This window comes from Onychostruthus taczanowskii, unplaced genomic scaffold, assembly GCF_017590055.1.
Source record: "Onychostruthus taczanowskii isolate IOZ18803 unplaced genomic scaffold, ASM1759005v1 scaffold63, whole genome shotgun sequence".
NCBI lineage: Eukaryota > Metazoa > Chordata > Aves > Passeriformes > Passeridae > Onychostruthus > Onychostruthus taczanowskii.
The window spans coordinates 2082573-2104199 of NW_024504012.1; the positions used below are offsets into that span (position 1 = coordinate 2082573).

The 21627-nt window shown below is 43.5% G+C and overlaps 1 protein-coding gene across 1 annotated transcript in view; it reads right to left on the minus strand.

Moving 5' to 3' along the window:
* The window catches only part of ACBD6 (acyl-CoA binding domain containing 6), an 82187-nt gene that overhangs the window by 49610 nt on the left and 10950 nt on the right, over positions 1-21627 (minus strand). Inside the window, exon 4 of the mRNA XM_041420202.1 lies at positions 7107-7192. Coding sequence (XP_041276136.1) covers positions 7107-7192 — 86 coding nt within the window. The remainder of the gene's footprint in view (positions 1-7106; positions 7193-21627) is intronic.

The following is a 21627-nucleotide window of genomic DNA, read 5'->3' on the forward strand; positions in this document are numbered from 1 at the left end:
AAAACCACTTTTCTTTCAGAAGTGTCCACAATGCAATTAATCCAGAATACCAATTTCCCCACCCGAAGATAAGGTTTCGGGAAATTTCGTTCTTCTACTCTGCATTTATTTCTCAATCTTTAAACCATTCCTTTGCTCCTGATGCCCTCCTTAAAAAAATTAAGCATATATTATATCCAACTTTTCTATAAATATTAACAAAAAGAAACAAGCCCTTTCTGGTCACAATGAGAACATTTTACCTACAAATAAAGTAATCATATGAAGCTGCACTCCAGACATTTAAAACAACCTGATCCAGCTAAAACCAGGACGGGAAACTGAGGAAAGAGCTCAGAGGAGTTAAACCCAGATTTTTGGAGGGACCAATACTAGGGAAGACATTCTTCTTGAATGGTGTGAATGGAATAATGACAAGTTACTGTTATTTGCTGACTTTGCATTGAAAACCACACAGTACAAATAAGAAACAGAGCTTGAAACACAACTTGGCAACTCTGTTTTTTGCCTTCCTTTATTTTACGTGTGTGAGTGTGTATATAATAATACCTCCACTGTAGTAGGTACAGGAAAAGAAAAAGGATGTAATGATTTTATCAGACCTGTTCCTAGCTGGAATTTGTACTCTTCATAAAACTGGTAAGAGTCAGCAGCAGGGCCCAGAAGTGGTAGAAACAGGCAAAAACCAGACAGAAACAGTTGAGAAATACAGAAGGGACAGTGCAAAGACATGCTTAGATCATGTTATCGGGGAGAAAACCCATTGCATTTCTATCAGTATTTTCAGGAAAATCTAAATTTAAATAAAAAATACAGTATTCAGGACATCTTCAGATGAGAACCATCATGAAACTCAACCTAATGGAGATATGCACAATAATGCAAAACCTGTAGCTAAAAGGAAGGCTTGGATGCAATTTTCTTTCCATGTGAGATTGTTGAGATAAAAAGAAGTCTTCAAGTCAGCAAGCACCTGACTGTCAGTAAAGGCAGGTAGAGTTTTTATATCTATTTTCTGAGGACAGCCAGAGGGTCTCTCTTCTCCCTTGCTGATGGTCCCCAAAGCTATTTCCTTGTGCTCTCCCCCATTCCCAGTAAGAGACAGTAATTCTGATTTAAAGATGAGTTGAAGCATACCTGTTGCCTGCAAATAACACATGGGCAGCTTTTTCCATCCTTGAATAAAAGGATTTGGAAGAACTTAAACCAAGTCATCTCTCCCCAGGCTTAGAAGGCTTTACAAGCTTTCTCCATAGGCTGTGCAAAACACATGTGTTGTACCAACAGGTTTAAAACAGCTCATGGAAAAGATCTACTGCCAGCTGATCATTTCCTTCTTATTTGGAGTACTGTAAAACTCCTTGCTTTCCAAACAGCACCAAGGCTGTCACTGAAAAGGGCAAAGAAGAGATTTGAAATTCCCATTATTTTACCCTTGTACAGAGAATACGCTCCAGGTTTGCCGTCCCCTTCCTCCCCCTCCGCAGGTTACCTCCAGCGCAAGGCTCAGGGCAGAGGACTGAGACCAGCCTCTACTCTGGGCATGCTGTCCCGTTTTCCTGAGGCTGGTCCAAGGCACATCCCAGTGGATTTGCAGTGGAGTGGCCCCGGGTGCCGCTAACAGGTGGCTTTGCCCGCGCGCTTGGCACGGCGCTGCCGAAGGAGCGGCACGGCGGCGGAGCGGAACGGGACGTGCGCGGGGAGCGAGAGGCGCTCGCAACACTCGCTGTTTATGGCAGGGCCCTCGGCCCCCCAAGGGACCCATTTTCACATAATCTATAATTATCTCTTCGCTTTAATCGCCTCGTCACTTCGGAGGCTCTCCTGGGCACAGGAAGAGGAAAAGCTCATTAACTGAACCTTTTCTCCTCTCTCCAGCCACCCATAGCTTTTAATTGCTTGGTGTTGTTATTATCTATCAGTGCAACTGGGATCATTTTCATAAGAAAGGGTGGTGGGAGGGAGGGAGGCAGGAGCAGGTCCCTGAGGTACGCTCCACAGACAAACCTTTGCTTTCTCAATTATTTATGCCAGCTGAGGTTTTACAAGTTGAATAAATCCATAACTCAAGTTTATTTTGAGCCGGCAGGCTGTCCCGAGGGAAGTGTTGCCCACTTGCCGGCACACTCGTGTGCCATCCCTTGGACAGCCGCCGGGACATGGCGGGACATGTGTCATCCAATTCCCCACCCACCGCACGCGCTCGGCGCAGCACCGCACAGGAGGCGGCTGGAAAAATGCCCAGTGGGAGCAACCACAGAAGGATGGGCTCTCCAGAGGGAAGGCAGGCCTGAGCCCTTTGCACAACAAAGCAAAGCCCCAAAGGTCACTGCTCCCGGGACAGTAAAAAGGAGGGAAGCAATAAACTTGGCAATCATCTTAAAGTCAAAAGATTCGTCTGCTGAACATCACCAGGAGGAACATGGACCTGAAAAAACCCCAAGTCCCAGCTGCCAGGACCTGCAAGTGTTTTGCTTGATGACACCGTGGGCTCCACAGAACCAGGAAAGCCCTTCCACAGGGATTGCACAGCCCAGCACTTATGTGAGTGACACATCTGTGGCGCAGCCACCCACACACACAACGCCAGCCCGTAATTCCCAACACGGATGCCACACGTCCCTGCAGCTTTACACTCATTTCCAGTGCTGGTGTTCTCAAAAGCAGGGCTGGAAGGAGATAACAAAACCCCAACTGTGCTCTGGAGCACTGGGCTCATCCCAAAAGCCTTCGCTGCTCTGAAGCAGCATCCTTGCAATGGATGCTGGAAGCAGCTCTTTAAAATTCAGCAGCCTTTGTGCCTGACCACATGCAGCGACCTCTGGTATTTTCTGCCAAAACAGTTCATTTGTCTCGCACAACAACTAATCAATTCCCAAGGCCATCCATCACGGGGGCTCGCACGAGCCGGCCCGGCAGCGGGACCAGATGGCGGCTGCGTTAGTGGGATTAATACAATTCTGATGGATTGCACGGCAGCAGGCAGGTCCTGCACACCAGGGGTGCCTGCTCCACACCCACGTCCTAAATGTTTGCCCCACTCATGGTTGGGATTGCTCCCAAATGTCTGGGGAAGGGTGGTAGTTTTGACCAGAAAAGGGGTTTTTCGGCATCCCTCTGGATGGAAGAAGTAAAACACGGCTCGGGGAGGCCTCTGTGCTGACTGGCAGGTGTCATTCCCATGCTGGCATGCCAAGGCCCTGAGGAAGCAGCTCGTGGCAGAGTGCAGGAGGGCTCCTCCAGTGGAAGTGGAAAGGGACACGGGCATTTGGCAATGTTATTTCTCATTCTCCACCTGCCAGATCAATGTATTTGTTTCCTGAAAACACTTATAAACTGCCTACCCCTTGCCCTGGCTTAAAAAAACCCTGAAAAATAAAGCTGAATTTCCAAGGCTGTGGTATTTTTGGCATATCTCTCAGATTGTGTCTTGGATGAGATTTATACTGGTAACACATCAGTCAACCTCAGATCACTGATCATGTCCCAGGTTTGTGAAACTCCAATTATAGTGCTTTGATCATGAAAGAGCTCCACTACTACTGCTTTGTTCTGGTAATAAGACCAGAAAAGGGACATAAAGCTTTATGAAGCAGTAAAAAAAACCAAACCACTACTATACCCAGCCTGAAATCACTGATGATTTCTAAATTTTTCCTTCCAAGGGAACCTCCAAGTCCCATCATCAGACACCAGCATGCAGGAGTTTTATGCAATGCCTGAGGGGAGATAAGTGATTTGCAGAGAAACCCAGAGGCAGAGCACTATGCTAATACATCCTGCAACTGCTCCCCATTACTCACTGGGGGTATTTGAGCTCTTTATTGCCAGGGTTTATTAATGACTCCTAATTGATGACCAGTGCCCAGTACCCCAAAGTAAATAACTGCTATGCCTCATTAGCTCAAGAGACCTTCTCCTGATTTGAGGGCTGATCTATGAACACACAAATTGCACTGATTTACCCGAATCTCTTTCTAAATTGATTTAATTAGATCGGTATAACCTGTTTCTGTGGATGCTCTTGGATTTATTTGGAATCAGTGCAATGTACTGTGAGCCAGACTGACCATTTTTCTATCTTGTTCTCAATTAGAGACATTTGAGATAATTAGTGATAAGGAAAAAAAGTGGCCCTGGCACCACCAGAGTTCCTCCTACTGCTGATCCACTTTAGGACAGAGTATGGTAACTTCACTTTGTCCATCATTTAGATGTGTCCTAAACCCCAAGCATTTCATTCCACAAAAGGAATGTAAGCATTATTTAGGCATAATTTTAGACACTCAGTTTGAAATCAATGGCACTGCTGCTTTGTTGTTAACTACTGCTGATGGCAAACGAGGGGTTTATTCTATTTAAAACAAAACCTCTCCTCTTCATACTACACAGCAACAGCTTGGAGGGCTTTAATAGTTTGATAAACTTAAACTGTTCAAAAGATTTTGGTAAAGAATAAAACAAGTGAACCTGCTTAGGTGACCCTTCAGAACTCTGCACCTGCATTCTTGACTCTATCCTGGTGCAAGCAGAGGTCCAGATAAATCAGCAGCCTTTTCCTGCCTTTGGATCAGCAGAATCCTAAAGGGCACATGGTAGGCTGTGTTTGGCAGAGTAATACCTACTGAGAAATTGCTTCCAGCAGTCTGTCAGGACTCAGGGCTGATGAGGACTCGAGTTTTAGCTTTTAGTACACAAAATAAGGGGCTTTCTCACTTATTCTGGGCTTCTTTAGTGATCCTGTAACAAGAAAATACTTATGCTATCAATAGCGCTGGGAAACAAACTAAAGTGGTTTGATTTCTATTCAAATTTTTGCAAGCTTGTTGGACCCACTCAGTCAATAAAAGAGTCTGGCACTGACGTGTCTTTTCTCAGATAGCAGTTTTGAGGGAGCACACACATACCCTCTGAACTGACAGCACAGGACTTACCCAGAGCTATCAATGTGTTAAAGTTCATCTTGACTCAAGCTAATCAGTTTTCTTTCCCCTTAAAATTTTTCATGTTCTTCCTCTACAGAAAATGCCTTATTTGTTTTTATTATAACATTCTGTTTTGTGAAGTATTACGGAATGCTAAGCTTATGTTTTTCTAAGTAACCACTCACAGCCTCACAAAAGTCACCTTTCCTCTGTAAAGCTATGGAACCAATACCTGCTCTAGACAAACCTGGACACCAAACCTATTGTTTAGAGCCACTCCCTCTTTGGTTTATCAGCTTGCAGGTTTGGTACCAGAGCAATCTTGCTGTTTAAGGTTATGCTTTTATGAGTGGAATTATCACACTAGAGGTGTGCCTATACTTGTATGTTTATTCCCTCTTCCAGGAAGAGAATGAAGAGTAGACAAAAGAATCAGGAAATGTGAAGCTGTCTGGCTCTGTGGATAGATGATGGTGACACTTGCTCATTCCTGTCTTGCAAGGAAGACACTGATGCCTGGCAGTCAAATTGAGCTGATGGACACATGAGTTTCCACTCTGCCAGCAGAGTCAGGACACTTCATTCAACAAATCTTAGCAGAATCACCCTATTCCAGCTATGTGGGAGACTGCATCTGCCTACAGCCTCATTTGTAAGGACAGCTGTGCTGTGCTAAACAAACTGCACCTATGTTCCTCATGGTATGTTTGGAAAAATGTATTTGCAGATGTACTCTTGGAAATAAAAACAAACACATGAAAAGATTCATGGCTGGTCAAGTCAACCAGAGCAAACTCTGTTTTTCTGTACATTATTCTGTATTTCAAACCCAAGAAAGGACATAGGCAGCACTTGGGATAAGCAAGACTCTGACAGCACTGTAGGGATTTGCTCTACCCCTAAAAGGAGAGCTTGAACAGGATTTAAGCCACAAAGTCAAGCTGTGAGATCAAGGATATTGGCTGAGACTGCACTGATGGAGCAGGGACAAAAAAGGAGCTGGTGGTCAGCAGAAGTGCCTTTCCTCAGTGTGTTAAACCAAGGTCACACCTGACCACCTCTGCTCAAGGGCCAGGACAACTCAAAGATGTGCTGGCTCTCCATGCAAGGAGAGGAAGCTATTCCTGGCCAAGTACTCCCCTCCACTCCACTCCAAAGTGGATTGCAATCCCGAGGGAAATGCCTGCATTACTGCCAAGCACACATCTGCCACCCTGCCTGCTCACAACAGCTGCCTCCATTCCTACCTGAGCTCTTTGCAAAGCGTTTGGAGCCACCTGATCAACATTTCTGTTCCTTGCCTTGTGACAACAAGTCAAAGAAATGCTGTGCTAGAGTTTTAACTTAACTCTTTAGGTAAGTTCTCAGCTGGAGACTGCATGTTGAGAAATCAGTGTTCACACTTCCTGGATGTAAAAAGATGCAAGACATTCATTAAAAAATGGGATCATACACATGTAAATGGGTGACTACATGACAGGAAACACTGTCAAAAATTTAGTCTTCTCTGACTGCTCATTTTAACTAAAAATATGATACAGTATTCTAAAAATTCCTCCAGAAAATCATTTAGGTATTGGAGTTTAATATTATACCCATGATTAGTAGCCTAGAACAGCAAAAAAATAAACCGAACAAAAACCATTCAGGTGTCCTTATTCAGCAGCTAATGTCACTTATTACTTGCACCTTGACAGTTTTAAGTAGCATCCACTCTAGTTCAGTAAATGCAGAGCTGGCTTTTCTAGCTGCAGAGCCTAGAAAAAAATTAATTTGATATAAGGCACAAACTGTCCCTGAAGGCAAACATTGTCCAACACTAAAACCTTCACTGAACAGTCCCTAATGAATGCATTGGTAAAGAAATAACTACTTGAAAAAGGTAGTGCCTGAATAGCTTTCTATTAAAAATATCCAATATTGCCTTTTTTTTAAAGCCATATAACTGAAAAATGGGAAGCCTTGCCCTTCCCCCACATCTTGTGCTAGGGAAAGGTTAGTACCTGGCAATGATACAGGCAGATATTGATTTAAATGATTATGGACCTGAAAAGTTCTTTCCTGTCATTTATTATCCTGTTGTAGTTGCCACCACACTTGTGCAATATTAAAAAAAAAAAAGCTTAAAAAACGACATTAGAAAAACACAGTTTTTATCTGAATTCCAGCACAAATAATCACCTGATTATTTCTTCTTCTTGATATAATGAGCTGATGACTGGGCCTCCAAATACAGTTTTGCTTTCCTTTCCCCTCTTCTCTGGTGTCTGAAAGAGAAAGAAAGATTGGTCCAGCATCCTGGCTCCCATGATATTCCCAACTCTCATTCCCAGCCCTGGCCCCTCAGGACCCAAAAGCTGAGCCTCTGTGAGGCAGCATAATATTCTGTTACTAGATTGCAAAGCTTGCCTTTATAAATCTATTTAATATAGATTTAAAATTAAATTTTATAATGGGCAGCATTTCCAAATGATTTACTCCCAGGAACTCCAGGATTCTGAATGATTCCCACCATAATAGAAATGAACAATTAGAATAATGATTGATCGATATGGAGCCCCAGGCCTACCTTTTCAAAAAACCATCCTGCAGCCTGGGATCTTCAATTGCCTGACTTTACATTGATGCCAGACTTTCAGCATGGGTAAGTGCCTGCTGTCTGAAAGCCTGACCCAATTAGGGGGTACAGGGAACCAGAAACCCCAGCTCTTCCATGGCATTAAGTATTTTGGTTTGGAGTTTGCAGCAGCAATTCCTTACAAAATCATCCCATTCATTGCAACTTGCTGCTGCCAGTGGACAGTCTGAGGCTTTCTGTGCTGGCACTGTGTCACACCTAGGGTGAAAAAGATCAGGAGCAAAGTGCCAGCCTCCTGCAGCTCCTCTGCAGCTGCAATACACAGAATTACAAAAACCTGGAGTGATTAGTTTCACTCTCCTGTCATGAGCAGGGACACCTCCCACTATCCCAGGTTGCTCCAAGCCCCATGCAGCCTGGCCTGGAACACTGCCAGGGATCCAGGGGCAGCCTCAGCTTCTCTGGGCACCTTGTGCCAGGGCCTGCCCACCCCCACAGGTGTAAGAGCCATAATGAGAGATGTGGGACTCCAGGCAGCTCTTCCAAAGGCAGTTTATTGTATCCAAGATGTTACAGCAGTCCAGGGTCATGGGTGACACGGCCTGTGCCTACAGCTGTCAGCTGCAGGCAGGCCTGGGGACCCTTAGCTTAGGTTACAAATGCATTATATACTTCTCTTTGCTGAGCATCTTAACACAGTAGAACCAATCTATACCTTGACTTTTATCTATAGCCTATCATAACTACTATAATTACCATATTCATGCTACTATTCCCCAATCACTAAAAGTTAGTACATTGCAGTTTAAGCTAGAAGTTGTTTTTCAGTTTTCTTGAAGTGGAAAATTCTGAGACCTTTTTTCTACTTGCAACATCTGCTGATTTGTTTGCCTGTGCTATCTTTCTGCTTGGTAAAAACATCTTGTTTGAGGTGGGTTTATCCTTTGCTCTAAGTCATAAAAACCCCTTCTAACTAACATACCCTTTGCCTCCTTGGTTATCCACTAAGACTGGCTCAGCAATTCTTTTCTTCCATATCAAAACTTGCTTTCATTTCTATTCCTTCTTCAGATTCTACATGCAAAAATCTTTCTGCCAAGCATACATATGTGTGAGACTTCCTTGGCAAACTTTCATCCTTCCCAACAACAGGAGAGAATTTTTTTCTGATATCTAATCTAAACCTACTCTCTTTCAATTTGAGGTCATTCCCCCTTGTCCTGTCACTCCAGCCATTGTAAATAGTCTTTCAGCCTCTTTCTTGTAGGTTCCCTTCAGCTACTGGAAGGCCACAATTAGATCACCCTGCAGCTTTCTCTTGTCCAAGCTGAACAATCCCAGTTCTCTCAGCCTTTCCTCATAGGAGAGGTGCTCCATCCCATCTCATCCCTTCATTACAACCAAAAGCATTGCTGTACCATCAGAATTCTACTTAGAAAGATGTAGATTTTCTTTTCATAAAATATACTTTTGTCTTTCTTCCTGCTCCTCAGGTTGCTTTTGTTTTAAATCAATGTACTAGCTCCCTATAATACATTCACTTTTACATTGTGCCCAGCTTGAGCCAACCCAGCTCCACCTTTCAGTTCTCCTGTACCAGCCCAAACCCATAACATTAGGTTTGCAGATATCACAGACAAACTTCTTTATAAGGAAAGGAAAGGAAATTGGCTTTGAAGACTATTCCATGGCAAGTAGGCTCTCTCTAATTTAGAGTAGAAAGTGACATGAAGTTCTCCTTCTTCAAGGCAAAGGGCTTCAGAGTCTTAACAGTGCAGTGCCCCTCTTAAAAAATTATTTAGCAGGGAACCTTACTGTCCATCAATTACTTCGATTTCACTAATAAAATAAAATTAATTTCAGATCACCTGAAAGTGCACAGAAGAGTTATTCCTATACAATGAAGCTATACTTACTATTAGTCTATCCTGTTTGATACAGAGATGGGCATCCAATCAGTGTCAGAAACTGCAAAAAATTTTTAATCTATATTCTTTTATCTCTTCCCACTCTAGGTCTTGGTTAGTGCTTTTTTCCCCCAAGTCAGAAAAAACATTTGAAAAAATACATTTAATCTTTCTAGAGGCAGAAATTGTTAAAAAAAAAAAAAAAAAAAAAAGATTTCTAACATTAAGTTCACCTTCTTTGCACAATGAATGCATTTCTACCAAAGATTAATCACGTTGATTGAGTACACATAAGGTCATTGGGAAACTTAGTGATAAAGGCTCTCCCAAAAACACTCAGGCAAAAACTTCTCTGGATTTTAATCTATATACAAGTTACTTTGTCCAAGTAGCTTTTATCTCATCTCTTTCACACAGAAATAGGTAATCCAATATTCAATTTATGAATGTTGAAGCAAGCTTATTCCATCACAGTCCTTGATACGTAGAACAAGTTTACGAAGAAGGTCCAGGAAAAGATTCTGTTTTCTCAGTATTTAGCCATGAAGACAGAGACAAGGCTCCACCATTCATCCTCAGGGAGCTTTCAAAGGGGAATGTGTCCAGGCTTCCCAAAAGAGTTAATTCTGCGGCAGCATAGATACAAACTGGTTTGTTTCAATGCAGACACGAACCAGTTTCTCTCAAGGCAGATACAAACTGGTTTGTTTCAATGCAGACACAAACTGGTCCCTCTCAATGCAGAGAGAAACAAACTGGTTTCTTTCCAGCTGTCTTTGACAACCTGCCTATCCATGAGCTCATCTGCCCACTTCCAAAATCCTTGCTGCCCAGCCTGCCAGAACTTCCATGCAATATCTGAGCATGATGTTCCAAACTCAGTGACACAAAAGGGGAGCAAGAAGCAGCAGTTCCCTCCAAATCACGTCACAGCTACTGACAGCACTGACACAAACTGGTGTTTTTATTTGTTGCTCATCCTGGCTGAAGGGATCAGTAACACGCAGATGCCCTTTTCCTTCTTAAATCTTTTGAAATTTTTACAGCAAAAGAAAGCTTTTAGGGCTACTTATATGCAGGTAATGACTCATGAGTTTAAAGTCACATTACCCCGCAAACCACAATGAAATTAAAAACTGACACTGCAAATTTCCTGTCTCCTCCGTTAAAAAGGCACTAATAATTAACTATGTGGCTCTCAATTAAGCCAGCTCCATTTCTTTCACTGCTGGCAGCACTGTCCAGAAGCACTGCAGATGCACATGGAACTAATAATAGTTAAGGAATAGCATGATCCAGGGCTTCCATAATTTGGAACCTGAATCTAAGGGAGATGACAGTAGGAGCATCCACAGTTGGACCATGCAAAAGAGGTGCTGTAGGAAAGGCAAAATTGCTGTGGACTCCATAAAGACATTGCTCCATGCCAGATAAAAACTGTGGGAATAATGAGAAATTTGTGACAGCACGTGAGGACACCTTGGAGGACTGCACTTGTGTGCCAAAGCACAGGCAGTGGCATATAAGAAACAGGGAACAAGATGATAGAGAAGTGTAAGACATGCCTCAAACAGTGAAATTTCTCATGTTTCCCCCTTGCCCACTGACTCTGGCTGGTTTACAATTAAGGCTGATGTCAAAGTCACTGCTCCTGTGACTTTGGTGGGTGGGTCTGGCTGGCCAAAACCAGCATAAATCACAGGCAAATGTGGGCTTCAGCAGGCAGCAAACGTCCTCCTGAAGAGACATCTTCTACCCCCCTGACTCCAGACAGGCTCAGGGACTGGCACAAGGAACTCCACTAAGCCCAGAACTATCCTTCTCCAATGTCACCAGGAATACCAGGAGAAAAGCCACACTCCTCCAGGAACACACAGTGGAGCATCCCTGTCCCTGCCTCAGCGCACTGCATTTGTCAATAAGAGCCCGGCTTGATCCAAGGGACAATGGCATCCTGGCTGGCTGTCACTGGCAATGCTGCTCCAGGCAGCCTCAAAGCCTGACAACCACTTTCGGAACAGAATGGAAATACAGGGACTAATATTTGCTAACATCATTAATTCTTTTTTTCTTCCCCACTCCCCCTTCTTCCTTTATCCACCATGTCAAGATGTATACTTTTAAATTGTTGTCAGCCATAAAACAGACGTCGTGTCCCAGTTCAGAGGTTAACATATAATGACAGACACATTAAAAACCCTGTCCAATGCCTCACTGAAAATTTCAGCTCCATCTTCTCTTCAACAAGACAGTGGCTCAAACTCACTTGTAAGCTTTAACAACATTAAAGCCTAATCATGATTGAAAAATAAAGGAGAAAGAGAAGATGGTTTTATCATACTAGCATTATGGAAATGCAAAACAATTAGAGACAAACATTTTCTTTGAGAGGGTTTTGTCACAAAACTCCCATGATCACAACATGATCCATTTTTCCCTTGGCATTTTTGGGGAGTGGGATGAAAATTATCATTTAAGAGGAGAAGCAGTAGTTTCCTGATGGGGGTTGGTTTGGTGGATCACTTCGTGCCCTACCCCTGAAGACAGGACAGGGATGGATTGTTTTTCATTTCCACACCCAAGCTTTGTTCCAATCCACACAAAATAGGCTACAACAGATTTAACAAGATGGCAAATTCATGGGTCCTCCCAATGACCCACTTCAAGCTCGAGAGCCCGAAGTAGCTATAGATATGCAAATGAACTCACTCTCAGCGATTAGCTGGGATGGAACTGGACACGGCTATTTACATGCAGGGCAAGGGACTCCTAATTCTGACAGAAGGAAGGTACAGAGAAGTCCTACAAAAATACTACAAAACAGCAGGAACAGCACAAGTTTCAGTAAAAAAATGAAAGACCATAATTTCCAGCTAACAGAAGAGCTAGATCCCAGGCATGAGTTAAATGTCTGGCTGGTTTTGCATGCCCAGACACCCAGCAAAAGCAGCAATAGCTATTTGGCAAGGCACGTGGCTGTGTTGCACTGCACATCTATCACCCCCAATTCCCTCACATCTCGCTCTGGCCTTTCTCCACACTCAAAACCTTTAAATAACTTCTCATAAATACATATTTAAGAAGAAGAGAAAGCCATCAGCAAAAAAAGGTTCATCTCATCAAAATACTTATCTTCAAAGTTATCCTGGCCAATGCCTTAAAATGGTCAAGACTGAGGTTTTTCAGCACCAGGCACCTTGGAAACAGAAAAGTGAGACAACTTAAACAAGAGTGATGCATCAGGATCTCACACCTGAGCCTCCACACTGCATAGAAGAAGTTTGCACTGCTTATTGTATTATTTTCCTCTTCCTCCGAGCCTGATGCAGCTGAAGCCAGAGCAGCAGCTGTATCCAGCTTTGTGGGATGCAGACAAGGAATACTCCTAACAAAATTACTCCAGTCAAACTTCTCAAGTGTTTCTCAAATGCACAGTGCAGATTCCACTCTGCATTTGTGGTGCACAATTCACCTTTCTCCAGCTCACCTGCTCCTCCAGGTGTCAGCCTGGCTCATTCCCTGGCTTTCTTGCATGGGCAGGCACAGAACCCAGCCCTGGGGACAGGGACACATCACCTTGCTCTGTACCTGTCTGCAAGGTACACACACAGCAGCAGACCGGTGAAACACTCTCCTTGGCAGGAATGTGGCAGTCTTCAGTAGCCACCAAGATCTGTCATGGCCTTTCAAAATGCTGCAGGGCTTTGAAGTGCAACCAAGGGTCCTGAGCCACCAAGTCTGGAGGAGCTGCAGTTGCTGGATGCTCACAGAGATCTGCTTGGCAGGGGTAGGAGAAACCCTGGCCCATGTCTCAGCTCCCCCAGCTACACCTGGGAGGTGTAGGAACTCCTGTCTGTTGTTATGGCAGGACAGGTACCAGTGCTGGAGCGCTGTCAGGCTCACAGGAAGGTACCAGTAGACCCCTGACATGTGCTGATTGAATTGTAATTAAGCTGGTATAGCCTCAGGTGAGAAATTTTACAGAAAACACTTCAGATCCAAGAGCAGACCTGCTCTGCTGGCCACCATGTTCCCCTAATGCTCCGGATCAACATTTCTCTATTTGAAGAGCGAGGATTATTGGGGAGACAACAAGAAAACGCAAACTCTCCTGAAGTTTCAGACAGTCGCCCCCCTCCTCTCCCCGTGTGCCACGGCCTGGCCATCCCCCTGGGAAGGGAACTTGGGCAGAGACTAATTGTATTTGACAGCAGCAATTACACACAAGGCTGGAGATTAGAAGCTCGTTAATTGCGTGTGCCATAATTGCTGCCGTCTTTTCCTCTGCTAGTTAAGGCCAGTGCCAGGAGAGCCAAGGGGAGGAGGGTGCTCTCCACCCCAAACGCAGGTGGTCCGAAGATGAGAGCCCTGGGATGGGGAGGAGATGTCCCTTGTCCCCGCACGCCGCGGGAGGCTCCTGACCCCGGGACAAAGCGGGAGGCTCCTCCGGCAGCGCGGCTAATGAGGCGTGAAATGAGGACAAACAATGCTCTCTTCCAAAGGCATTTTCCACCTGTATCCTTCTGACTTTACAGCTCGGCTGAACTTCACTACCTGCTGCGGGAGCGAAGGGAATATTAACCCTTTGGAGGCGATGCTACCACAGGAAATATATCTTTAACCACTTATAAAATTGGCGTTGTTTGACATTGTTTAAATTCGTCAAATCCTTCCTGACTAAGAGATGAGCTCAGCATTTCTCACTCTTTACTGAGCGCTGGAAGGCAGTAGCAGCCAAATAAGATACAAATCCCTCCTGGCTGAGGACAGCCTCTGCAAAGCCACCTTTCACAAAAGGCTGCCTGCCGTACCCTCCACACCAGCCCTATTAATGACTGTCATAAACAGAATATTTTAATATTCCTCTCTCAACAATCCTCCCTGGCTCCCAGCAGCAGCTCGGCCCCAGCGTGCACATGACTCAGCACCTGGAGCCTTTTCAAGAGCCCACTGAGGATCTGAACAAGCTGAGCAAACTGCCCCTGAAAAACGCCAGCACGGTGGGGTTGAGGTGGTTTTTAAAATTTATTTATTTATTTATTTTAAATATTTTTTGTTTGTTTTAAATATCGAAGGGGCAGTTTAGTTAATATTCCAATAATGTCTACGTAAAGTTTTCTGGTTCTTTTAAGTCACATCACAGAATTTCCCTTTAAAAAACATAATTTAAGACAGGGAAAATATTTTCCAGATGACAGTAAAAAAATAAAAACCAACATACTATAAGTAATGTCATAGTTAAACAGTGCTGCGATCTAAAGCAAAGCTTTGCAGATTACTCATTTAACTATAACGACTTAATTAATAACTGCACCATAATCACAGTTGGAAATTAGTAGTAAAGACAGTCAGAGGAAGGGAAATAAATGGAAAATGCAAAATTTTGAGCAAGTCTTAAGCTTGCTAGGAGCTGTGATTTCATGACTCACTGTACACATTTCAGCATATGTTTGGAAGGAAATACTATGCTTTAAAAAAACCCCTAAAGCAGTGGCTTCCCACAGTTTTTGGTTTGTAGAGCACTTTTTTTAAAAAGGAAAAGCAGACATGGAGGTGGCAAGCACAAGACCACCAGCAGGCTCCTTTCCTCACATTCTTTTCATGAACTCTGCCAAAACTTGCATATTCCCAGTGCCTGCAGCCCAAAGGGTGAAGTGAGTGGTGCTGTTTGGACCCTTCCAGAAAGAAGGAGACCAGGTCAGGCCTGGAGCAATCAATCCCTTCTGTCCCATCACCTGTATGAAAATCCATGAATGCCCAAGCAAAGGGGACCAAGCCACAGACACAAACACAGCCTGTAGTGTAATTGTTGGGGGTTTTTGGTTTTGTCAACTTAATAACAGATAGAGATTTACACAGACATTTGTAGGAACAAGAAATATATTCAGAGCCAAGCTGGAAATACTGAATAACTCCATGGCTTGGGATGAAACAGGTGCTCTGAAGCCTGAAAACTGAAGGCAACCCTAAATTTTGATAAATAAAGGACATCAGCAGCCATCCACTGCTTTCTGCAGTGACAATGGACCAGACATCACTGCAGAAGCCAACATCCCCTCTGGTGCAAGGAACAGCTCTGAGGCTGCTAGAGCAGTGCCACGGACATTTGTTTCCCACAGCACATCTCGGTCGTGAAGGCAAGGGAGGATTTATGAGGTCTGCAGGCACAGAAATGGCAGAATGAAGAGATCTTCACTGGTCCCAAGCAGGAACAAGGAGGTTTCCAAATGTACAGTGCAACCCTTGGCAGGCTCAGCCAGAGGGATCTGGAAGCAGCAGCCCTTAGTGCTGAGCAGTGCCTGAGCCTTTCTCTGCCTTTGTGTTGGTCAGTTCAGCTCAAAGTACCTATAGGATGCTCCAGAGACCTTTGAGGAGTGCCACCTTTCCTTAGAATAGGAGTAATTTGGTACAACAATGTCCAAATATCCAAGCAGGAGACAATAGCTGTCCTTTTAAAGGAAAACTTTTTCCAATTTAAGAGACAAATAGCGTTTACATGACATTAACCAATCTGTTAGTTAACATCCAAACAAAATCTTAATCCCCAGTAATTACACTCAATACTTCCTTGATATTTCCTGTAAAGAGCAAGCTAAACATAGCCACTTAACCTTTTCCTAATTCAAAAAGCAGTATTTTCACTAAAGAAACAGCTTACTTATGCTATAGCTTATGTTGTACACAAAACAATTACAGCTGGTTTCTCCTACCCAAAAGCATATGCTATTTTTAATTAACACACTCTCTCTTTTAAACCAGCCTTTGCCCAGCCATGTGAAGCAGCAGGGTACACAGACCCTCAAGTGTCTACAGCTCCACACCTAAACATCAATGTATTACATATTCCACAGTAAGATAAACCTGCAGTTTCTACCCAAATTCCTGAATTTTTTAAGAGCCTCTGACACAGCAAGCTGAGAGTCTTGCAACAACTTCAATGACTCGGAAAAATCAGATTTTTTTGTAATTAGAGGTTGAGTCCTTCCCAATTTAAAGCAGTCAAGCTGCCTGCCCAGCCTGGTGGGTTGCTGGCAAAAACAGGAGCAGGAGTTTCAGGAGCAGAGCAAGCAAGAGAGCAGCAGAGCAAGTCAAAGCCCCCCTCTGGAATGTCCAAAGTGCCACAAGCAGAGGAGTCAGTCCCTGCTCCTCCCACCCTCACTCACCACCTCACTTGGCTATCCCAAAACCCAGGATTTTCCATGTTTCTGGGTACTCCGGGGAAACTTTGGATCCACAGGTTCCAGGAAGGATCCTGTGCAGATCTCTGCTGCTTAGGAAACAACCTGGGCAGCAGGAATCATCACAGAAACACAGAATGCTTTGGGTAGGAGAGCACCTCAAAGGTCACCTTGATCCAACCCCAGCTAAAACTGGGCAGAGAGAGCAGATCTTGCCCTCCTGGTCCTCCTCACCTTGCAATTTCCTATCTATTTTTCCTCCCCTTCCAAACCTCCTGTTCCACCAGAGGCTCTGCTCTCTGCCCCAAGCCATGGCAGCTCCCTGCTTGGTTCAACACCTCTCCTCTGCACCAAGCCCACCCTGCAGCTTTCCCAGCCCCCAGTTTTGTCATGTTAGCACTGCCAAAAGCATCATGCACTGATTTGTTTTAGAGTTTTCAGTACAGAAATGACCCTCACAGGAAAGTTTTGATGGCTGGTGGAGTCACTTCTCATGTCACAACACTGCTCTTTCCTGCTTCCAGCCTCACACAGCTACCTCAGAAAAATGAGCTTTTCAATGCTTTTATCGTTCACATTTTTGTGGCTGAGGAGCAGCAGCATTGCTGCTAAAATCTGCAACAAATGAAAACTGCACTGGCATTCACACACCTTCCTTGCCTTGCCAGAAACTGCCACCTCAAGGCAGAAATGACAGAGGGCACCTCTGGTTGCATCTCAGTCGTTTCAGCTTCTGGTCTGAAATTGTAACAAATTCAACCTTGCCATCTCAGTTTAAGTCAAGATCCCTGGAAATATCAGTATTTAACCATTTTCTGTCAACTCAGTCACAGAAGCAACAACCTTCAGCAGAGGATCTGCAGCAACTGACACTGGATCTGGTGATCAGGTCCCTGACACTGAGATGCTTTCTCAGCCAGGAGAGCAATTGCTCCAGTGAAGTTTTAAGGTCCCAGAGCTCAGCTGCATCCCATGCTTCCAATCCCACAGCCATGGGATCACAGAAGAGCCAGGTGCTGTGGGACTGCAGGCAGACAGCAGAACCTGTTACTTCTGGACAATGATTACAGGGATAACAAAACAAATTCCCTGCTGCACAGAAAGTTACACAGTAAAGTGCTTTGTCTCACTCTCTTGCCATCACTGTATGCCAGTAGTTTGAGATTATATATAATATAATTGAGATTATATATTATATACATTTACTTGCTCTTTTTTTTTCAATTGCCTCTGTATCTGGCTAGCATGCAGTGTCTTCATCCACCTGCAAGCCAAGAATCATGATGCTGGGATGCCACATTTTGCTGCAGCAGCACACTCAGCAAGGCAGAGCTACACCTCTAATTATTCTTTTTTTTCTGAATACATCCCAAATAGTATATTCTGTAATATTTCTGTAATCAGTGCAAGATGGTGAAAATTAATTCAGTGATGTATTCAAAAGAAAAATATTTAAATATTACTATTTAACCAAAATCACTAATGGTGATCCCCCCCCAGTTTCTTGGTTGGAATTCCCAAAATCCACTACTGTAGCTGCAAGAGAATATATTATGGTACTCACAGCACACTGACAACAGAGTGCATCGACACTGCTGGATCTGAGCTGGGAAAATGAGGACTAGCATCTCTGCAAGCCAAAGTTAGCCCTTGGAGGGCTGGTAAGATTGCATATTTAACACACAGTATATTTTCAGCAAGAACAGGCAGCATAAAAGGAGGGAGAGAGAAGAAGCATAACCCTTGCCATGATAATTCTCTCTTTTAAAGAAGCTTAGGGGCATAGAAACGTGGGCAACCTCTGTACAGGATTTCAGTGCAGCTTTCAATCCATGACTGCATTGCTGGTTTGCTTGCTAAACTTCAGCCTCTCTGAAATACAGACTTGCAGCTTGGCACTGTTGTATTTCAATCAATCGCTTGGTCGAGGATCAGAATGTCATAAATAAAAGGAGCCGAGACCATAAATTTCTGCAGAGATGTAAAATCAAAGAGAACAATCCAACACACTCCCAGGGGGTAGGAGGCTGACACATATTCCAGCTGTTTATATTTCTGCTATGAGATGCTTGTTCATTTTAACTTCTTCACTTCTGCACAGCTTGCCAGAGCCACAATTCCAAACAACAGTGTGGGTCTGGCATTTTGTTTTGTGCTCTACAATAAAAGGCTGCAGGAGATAAAAAACCCTGTGATTGATCAAACTTGTCCACAAGCAAAATCCCATCCCCACGAGCATGGCACCCCAATGCCTGGCTGGCTACTTGCAAAGACAGGGACAGAAAGGCAGCAAATTACCTATGGACAGCTCTTGTGAGTAGGATCTGTGTCAGGGACTTAAAGCATCAGCACACACTCCTCATGAGGAGATGCAACAAAACAGCACTACCCACCTTGAATTGTGTAAGAATGGGGAAATTTAGTTCATGTTTGTAGTGTGGTACTTCAGTTTCTGACACAACAGGAACTACAAAACATCACCTTGCTAATAAGAAAAATTGGTCCTGAAAGCATGCTCCAAAAGCAAAGCACTTAAAATCTAATTTTGCAGATAATAAAATGCCTTTTTTCCAACTTGGATAAATTAAGGTGTCAGACCTCTAGTGTCAAAAGTAGGAGTGAAGTATACACAAACTGCAAGGTTTTGTGAGCCATGCACAGTAAATAACTGCATCCTCCACCAATTCCACTTGCATGCTAGAGACTGTCCCTCATACAGCTGGCAAAAGGCAGCATGGCAGAAGGATCCCTCTGTGTGTTAACATCTAAACCTTCTCAAGATATACAATCCTCAAAAACTATCACATACCCCAATGTAGTTCACAAAAAACCAACTCAACAGTTTGTCTAAAACCAGAGGACACTGCAGTCTTACACGCCCCAAAGCCAGAAGACTGGGGTGGATCAATTTTCTGGTTTTAATCTTAATTTCTAGTGCTTCATTTTCTGCTAAAAGAATAATAATAAAATAAAAGGTCTGATGGTTTGGCTTTGTTCTGTATTGTTTTCAAAGGGGAAGAGCTTGATTAGAGTTTACAAATTGTTTCAGTCATATGCTTCTTCCAATGTGGTCAGCACTGAAATAAGAGCTTTCAAAAAAAGAAGTAGAGCAAACAGTGATCTTTGTTTTCCATATTTTGTTAGAAATTATTGTTATTGTTATTAACAACATTTGGGTAAAAAAAAAAAAAAAAACAAACAAAAAGTCAGATATGATATTCCCTAAGGATCAAGTGCCACAGCAGGATCCATACAAAGAAATGTGCAGAGCAAAGCTCCTGCAGCACTGTTCCACAGCTCCTCTTCCCAGCGTGCTGCATTAGCACAGGACAGCAAGCTTTAGGGAGCACAGCCATAATTTGATTAGTGCCCACTTTACACGATGCAATTAAATTGCTTTTATACTACAAAAGAAATAAAGTCGCTATTTTTCAAAGTTTTTGACCTCGTAGCACAGCAAGCCATAAATTGAGATATTTCCCCAAACAAAGCAGGTATCTGAGCTCACTGCTGCTGGTGACAGGCAGACAGAGACCCAAACAGGTCCCTTCCCTCCTGCTCTCCCCATCCCCCTTGTAATCCTGCCCACACCACTCTGCTGCTCTTTCCCAAGCACAAACAGTGGCTGCTGGGCCAGATTATCAAGGGAGACATCTGTTTGATAGACCAAACAGGAAAACACGATGGGTGCACTCATTTTGTTTACAGACAACAGTTTTTCCAATGCATTTCTTAATTTCCAGAAGAAATTCCGCCTGCAGAACTAACCAAGAAATCCAGATATTTCAGCCTGAAACTGCGTTTACCAGCCACTAATCTAATTCTTAGAAGTTGACCAGACATAAAACCTGTAAGCTGCAAAAGATCAAAGCTTCTTGTTCCAGATATCAACAGGGCAGACTTGAGCAATGAATCCAAATTTAAGAAGAATTCAAGTTTTGATTTCCGAATGTTTTTTTATGTCATTGGAAACAGAGTTTGTATTTGAGTCATTACAGAAATTTTTCAGTTCTCTTGGAGATCCTGCACTACAGAGATTCTAAGCTGCCTTGGAGAGCTTACTTAAATACAAGAGGCTCATTAATTTAAATCAATTATTAAAATAATTCAGTTAACGCCTGGTGCAACCTGCCAAAAGCACACATAGACCTCAGCTCTTCTGCAAATCAGGGAATTGTTTTCTCTGTTTCTCCTGCTTTTCACTGTATTCCTGAACTGCAAATTCTCTTTCCCACATTTTAGTTTCAACTTGCTTATTGCATATAAATGTGACAGAGAAAGGCTATTTCACCAGAAGGGATGGAGCCCAGCCCTGGGCACAGGGTACCTGGCCACCCACCTTATCAAATATTGCCCCCTGCAGTACTTCCTGTAAAAACACCCAATGGACAAATCCATTTGTTTTATTCCCAAAGGTTTTCCAGCTTACTGGACTGCTCTGAGCCTGCAGCAATTGTTCATTTGCTATTTTATTCACTCTGAAGTTTGTTTTCTGTTTCATGAGCTCTCTTTCCCTTAGAGAGAAATCTCTGCTCTTCAGATTCCTGATCTCCAACTTTCCTCATTACACAGCAGAAATTCTACTAACTGCATTATTGGTGAAGCCGAGTCAAACAAGTTAAAATGCCAACTTCTTAAACTTTGATATATAAATAGAAAATCTTTAAGTCCTCCTGTGAGTTTCAGCACTCAAAGCAAACAGGAAGAGGCGTGTGAGTGTTTGGGAAAGGATGCCACTGAAGTTAGTAGTGACAAACTGTTCAGATTCCAACTGGTAAATACGCAATATACGAAATAGGAAAAGGAAATATTTCGAAGCGAGCGATGCCAAAATTGCAATCAGCAAATGGAAGGCTAAATGTGCTGAGCAAATCTGGATGCTTTTTTTATTATTTATTTTTATTGTTTGAGCTGTGCCATATAACCATCTCGTTACAAGAATGGATCAATAACAGCTCCCGGCCACCCCTGCAGTGTCGTGTCACACCTCCACCCACGGCCCCTGCGACAGGATTTCGGTGGAAGGGACGTGTTCAATG